Source organism: Terrapene carolina, unplaced genomic scaffold (genome assembly GCF_002925995.2).
Source record: "Terrapene carolina triunguis isolate 2854851 unplaced genomic scaffold, T_m_triunguis-2.0 Scaffold211, whole genome shotgun sequence".
Classification (NCBI taxonomy): domain Eukaryota; kingdom Metazoa; phylum Chordata; order Testudines; family Emydidae; genus Terrapene; species Terrapene triunguis.
Window position 1 is genome coordinate 20,056,088 of NW_020664562.1, and position 6,661 is coordinate 20,062,748.

At 41.5% G+C, this 6,661-nt stretch overlaps 1 protein-coding gene across 1 annotated transcript in view; it reads left to right on the top strand.

The window, feature by feature from the left end:
- Positions 1 to 6,661, top strand: part of LOC112119086 (dihydropyrimidine dehydrogenase [NADP(+)]) — a 601,635-nt gene that overhangs the window by 203,529 nt on the left and 391,445 nt on the right. Inside the window, exon 4 of the mRNA XM_024217640.3 lies at positions 37 to 124. Within this exon, the coding sequence (XP_024073408.2) occupies positions 37 to 124 (88 nt within the window). The remainder of the gene's footprint in view (positions 1 to 36; positions 125 to 6,661) is intronic.

A 6,661-nucleotide genomic window follows, 5' to 3' on the forward strand; every position in this document is an offset into this window, starting at 1 on the left:
GTATGTCTCCTTAACTCATTATTTTTTTTCCCCTAGGTGCTTAAAGTGTGCAGATGCCCCCTGTCAGAAGAGCTGCCCAACTAATCTAGACATCAAGTCATTTATCACAAGTATTGCAAACAAGGTAAAAGCAGGCTCACAGTAGTAAATGAAAAGTAAGAACAGCAGTTGCTTGCATTTCTCTTTGTGTAATTGAATTACAATCCTTATCTTTGTAGACTCTAATAAAATAATGTTTAGAACAGGTATGATCAAATTTCACAGATTCTTCTTAATTTTTAATTATTCTTACTGATATTGTTCTTTGGCAATATTGTAAATGCACAGACTGTACGGTAAATCTGTTTCTTCAGCAGATTTATTTTTCTTTCAGGTATTTGTTTTGGATGGATTTAATCAATTAATAGTATTGACAAAACAAAACACTTCAGTGTAACAAATTCATTGTATTGTTACCTGACTGAGCCATTATAGTTACAAGACATTTTTTTTCCATTAGAGAATAAATATTTTCAGGAAATGATTATAATTTTCTTAATAAAATTTGCTTTGGACTGACACTTGGCATGCAGGTGCTCATCTCAGGGATGAATGTTTTTCATTACTATGGTTCAAGTAAATAAGCTTTATCATTTTTTATTCACAAAACCCAATAATATTAATAAATTATTACAACAATAAATATAATCAACTTTAATAAGGTGGAGTGTTTCCAGATGCTATCCTGTTAATGGAGAAAAATACTTTCTGTTGCCTTCAGATCTGTAAGTACCTTTTAACAGTCAAAAATACAAACGTTGAAGTTGACTGCACAGCTAATATGAAAATATCTGTCTGTATTAATCAGGCTGTGAGGGACATTCTAATCCTGAAAAGATATTAGTTACCACTTACCTTTTAAAAATTCATTTAAGTCTTTTGTTGAAGCTTGATTTGCTGTTACTCCATCCAAGTTTGGGGACTACTGGGAGGGCTTGAGTCTGTTTTGGGTGAGAGGTTTACAGAAGCAGCTGGCCTCGTCTCCTGCTACCTGTTTCTCTCACACATCCTGCCGGTGCTGGAGTCCACATAGTTAAAATGAGAGAAAAGTGGGTCTTGTTTACACATTGAGGGTAAGGCAGCAGCCACATTGTGGGTGAGTTAACAGCCAAGTTGTTTTTATTACACGTTGCATATTATGTGAGCTGAAACCCTCACAGTAAATTCTATGTATTGACAATAAACATTGGGACAAAAGGAGTTATTAAGACATATGTCGTTTATAATATAATTACATGTTAACATTGTTAACAATTATTGTGGCATTGTGTCCGGCATCTGCATATAGACTGCTCTGTTATATAATCTGTTATGTCAATGCTGCATTTATTTTTATGAATGCCAGGCATCTGTTTCCACTGGTACTGTACTACTTTGAGGCATATCACTTCTTAATGGATCCTTGAAATATAGTGAAACAGAAAAGCCCTCAACAGAGAAGATACAAAGCAGTAATGAATCTGCTGGTCTTCCCCTTTCCACTACATTATAGTACCCTAAAACCCTAGAGCAAATTTCAATATGGAAGCATTGTAGTACGGTGGTTTCTCCCTTTCAAGGGCAATGGCCCTTTTAAGAATTGGTGTTCAGGAAGAATTAGCAGAACCTAACAGGGAATGGGGACCAGGTGTGAGTCAGAGACCTGCTCTGAGCTCCGTCAAAGGGAGAGCTATGAGAGACATGCAGGGAAGGGCTGTGAGGTAAAATGGATATCCTAGGCTTGAGGAAGTCTGTCTGAAGTGAAGCACAGCTTCAGGAATGAGGGCTCGGTTATCCTGTTCCAAGAGGAAGCTGGGGGCTGAGAGAAGCCTGCTAGGATTACAGTACAGCCCAAGGAAGGAGGGCTGTGGTCACTCTGTCCCAAGGGAGAGGATGTTTAAGCCCAGGATTGGGACTAGGAAAGACCTGAGAGAAAAGACTCTCCAGAGAGAGTACATAGGCACATAAGAAGAGGTGCTGGGAGGGAAAGAGAGTGAATAAGGGTTTGAGTTACAGGGCAGATAGCCCAGTTGTCTAGGGTTCCAATGGCAGGGATCCCATAGTAAAGGGTGGGGGTGGGTCCCTCCTATACTATTACCCTGGGAGAATGTACAGAGACCCCTGCTGTTAAGGGGAGGAAGAAGTGATTGACTAGAACCCTGAAGGGCTGGAAGATGAAAAGTTGAAGGCTGTGGTGTGCTACAGGACAACCCCTCAGAAGAAGGGCTTTGCCCAGCATGGGCCTGAGGTTAGAGCGAGTGGTGTTTTTCTTTGGACTTTCATTATCTCGATCACTTCAGCAACTGAACTATGCTGAAGTCCCAGAGAACCATCACCGATGAGGGGAAACTGAGGCAGGGTGACTGCAGTGCTATGAGGAGGGGATATGTTCTGGGATTGCATCCTGCTACAGATATGTGGAGATAATATTAAGGGTCTGATTTTAATGGTTTTGGGTAAAATTCTGACCCAGTTGAAATCAGTGGGAAGACTCCTATTGATCTAAATAGGGCCAGGATTACACCAGTTGTGTATGGGCTATATAGATAGGGTACTTTCCTTAACACTTAGTTCTGTGTGATTGTTTTATGTCCCATCTCCCAAAGCTGTCATGTGACCTGTAGGCACTCAGTCAGTCAGTGGTTGGCCCAGCATGAATAACTTGACCAGTTGCTACTTCATCAGGAAGTTCTGCTTTAGAAAAAAAAATGGCATATCACAGCCATTCTCTGAAGAGCTTCAGTGTTTCTTAGGGGAAAATCTAAAACCTCAAATTACTCAGCAATTACTAACCTGCAGTCATAGCCTGACTTGCCTGGCTCTTAGGGACCCTCCATGCCTATAACTACAGTCTCTTTTCAGAAGCAGTAACTTTTGCAGAGAAGGGCTCAACAATATTTTTTGCCTGGTGCTGGTGCCTGAAAAATGTGACAAGACTGACAGTATTGTTGAACACAGCACAATGATGGCTTAAAAAAATATCAAGTGGTTACACTTTCCTCATTGTGCTGGCCAAAATGTTAGGACGAAAGATATATAGTCATTTACTGCGTCTGTAAAATCAGCTCTCCACCTCAGTGTTCTCAATTCCCAGAATAAGTTACATGCAGCCTTATGTTGTACTCTCTTACCCTAGCCCCTGTGGAGGAAATCTAAAGTTGCCCAGCTGCATGAGTATCTCAGTATTACAGGTGTACTGTAAATTAAAATGAACATTAGGTTTTTTTTTTTTAAAAAAAGCCCCCAAAATGAAACAAACTGATATGCTCAGGAACCAGTCTAGGTGATGGTTGCTGTGCAGAAGAGACCAGAGAGATTCTCCCTTCTCCGTCCTGCTCCCAAGTCACCACCAATGCCTATACCTCCCCCCGTTCATGCTCCTACCAGCTTCCTAAGGACACACAATACTCTACAATCTCTACTCCTCAAGAACCTTTAGATGCAATTCTCCACATCTCCTATCATTTTCTAGCCCCTATTACATTACTAACAGGCCCCAATTTAGATCAGGACCCCAATGTGCTAGGAACTGTACAAACACACAGAGAGACATTGTCCCTGCCTCAAAGAGTTTACAGCTTAAGTAGACAAGATAGGCAAAGGGTGGGAGATAAACAGAGGTACACAAAGGTGAAATGACTTGCTCAAGATCACATAGAAGGACAGAGGTACAGCTGAGATTAGAATCCATCTCTCCACCCTTCTAGTCCTAGGCCATTTCCTCTAGGTCAGGGGTCAATAACGTTGGGCATGCGGCCCATCAGAGTAATTCACTGGCAGGCCGCCAGTTTGTTTACATTGACTGTCCGCAGGCACGGCCCCCCGTAGGTCCCAGTGGCCGCGGTTCACCATTCCTGGCCAATGGGAGCTGCGGCAAGTGGTGCGGGCCGCAAGGATGTGCTGGCCGCCACTTCCCACAGCTCCCATTGGCCGGGAATGGCGAACCATGGCCGCTGCGGGCGGCTGTGCCTGTGGATGGTCAACGTAAACAAAATGTCTCACGGCCCGCCAGTGGATTGCCCTGACAGGCCGCATGCCGAAAGTTGCCAACCCCTGCTCTAAGTCACTGCCGTCTATGTGGATTTGTGCATAATTACAAGTATGTATATGACATTTTTAGAACTGATCAAAAAGCAGAAAATCTAGTTTTAGTGAATACATTTGAAATTTGTTTTCATTTTGAAAAATTTGAAATAGACTAAATTTTTGGTTTCTCAAATTGTTTTGCAGAATTTTCAATTGATTTTTTTCTTTGATTAAAATCATCATTGAAAGTGCCAGCAAAACTTTTTGTTGACTGAAAAAAATTGATACAAGATTTTAAAGAAAAACACATTTTGACAAACATGAATTGACAATATAAGTGCTTTGTTAAAAAAACATTTTCTAAAGAGACCATTTTGATTAAAAATATTTTACTTTGAAATATCTTCTGTCATTTGCATCTTGTAAATAAACAACTGTTAATAATTTTAAGCTGATTGCCTATGAAGACTCCTGTTGGTGTCTACACAAAATATTCTCTTGACCAGTGAAAGGTTGAAGCTTGGAAGATTCAGGTGTTTAGTAAGAAATCCAGAATCTGGATGCTTAGCTGGACCTATTGAGGTCCCCCTTATCCTTCTCAATCTACTCCTGTCCTTATCAAATCCCTCTCTCACCCCTCAACAAACTCCTGTTCTCCCCCAATAGGTTCCTGCACCATCTCACCTTTCTAAGACCCTTAAGCACTTCTAGCCCAGCAACTTCCTCGCCCTCACCCAATGGACAGTCTTCCTCCCTCACCTCCAGAGCAGGTTATATTTGCAGACAATACTGTAACTAAGAGAATTTCCAGACTGGCTTAAATATCAAAATGATGATGTGCAGGGAGAAGGAAGGTTTCATGGATTCCAAGACCAGAAGGGACTGTTGTAATCATCTAGTTTGACATCCTCTGTAGCGCAGGCCACAGAACTTCCTCAAAATAATTTCTAGAGCACATATTTTAGAAAAACATCCAACCTCAATTTAAAAATTGTGATGGAGAATCCACCATGACTCTTGGTAAATTGTTCCAGTGATTAATTACACTGCTCTATAGCCAAAATGCTTCTGAAAAAAATGTAGTCAAACTTTACTAATTCTGGGTCACTGAGAACGAAAATGCTGCTTAAAATTGTTGATTGGCTCTAGTTTTCAAGATATGCTATTGGGTCAGTATATACGACCCTTGACTTGGGAATGGCGGAGGATAAGTGAGTTATAAAGGGAAGGGATCTCAATTTAAACCAGAAATGACTAAAATACATCTTTGACTGGATCTATGAATAAATCTATGACTGGGTTTGGACAGTACTTGCTTTTTAGGCAAAACAATGAATGATGCAATCTGAAGCTGGTATTGCGTCATACATGATATGAATTGCATCATGTTATTCCTAGAAGTCATGGATGATGCAATCATAACGAAGCTTACATCACTCTGCTGAACAAATTGCCCTATATCAGCTCTAGAAATCATACAGTGTCGTGCTCTCTTATTTGTCAGTGTTTGATTTTGCAAAGGGACACATTTCTGTTTAGCCAAAGTGAGCAGAGATGCCTCGTACTTGTGTGAACAGTGCAGATAACTTCTGCTATGTTTGTGGTGAAGTGACTTTTGCATCACAAAAGCGCAGTATAACCACTATGGTTAAGAAAGCCTATCACCTTTATTTTGGCTGCAAAATTGGAGATCAGGACAAGAGGTGGGCCCCACACATATGCTGCAACACTTGTGCAAAAAATCTTCGCCAGCGGTTGAACAGGAAAAGGAAATCTATGCCTTTTACAGTGCCAATGATTTGGAGAGAGCCAACAGATCATACCAGCAATTGTTACTTCTGCATGGTGCCTCCAGTTGGGAAAGGTGTGTCAAAGAAGAAAAAGTGGACTGTGCATTATCCAAACATTCCATCAGCTATACGCCCAGTACCCCACGGAGAAGGACTGCCGGTTCCTGATGCACCAGAATCATTCTCACTTGAGTCAGACGAGGAAGAGGATGAAACTTGTGGTCCTGAACTATCAATGTCACAGGACCCACATTTTCTCCCATCCTCCTCCTCTGAACCACACCTCATAACACAAGGTGAACTGAATGACCTTGTCAGGGATTTGGAATTACCCAAGAGTAAGGCAGAGCTGTTGGGCTCCAGACTACAGCAGTGGAATCTCCTGGCAGGTGATGTTAGGGTTTCCATGTTCCGTGACCGTCAAAAGGATCTTGTCCCATTCTTCTTCATGGAAGGTGATCTTGTAGCCTGCAACAACATCCATGGTGTGATGGCAGCCCTCAACATCGTTCACGATCCAGATGAGTGGAGACTGTTCATTGATTCATCGAAGACGAGTCTTAAAGCTGTTTTACTGCATAATGGCAATGTTTTGCCATCAATTCCAGTTGGTCATGCAGTCCATAAGAGGGAAACCTATGACAACATGAAACAACTTTTGAGGTGCATAAACTATGACCAACATCAGTGGCAGCTTTGTGGCAATTTGAAGGTTGTTGCTCTCTTGCTTGGTCTGCAGACTGGATACACAAAGTACTGCTGTTTTCTCTGCGAATGGGATAGTCGTGCAAGAGATTCCCACTACATCAAGAAAGATTGGCCACTCC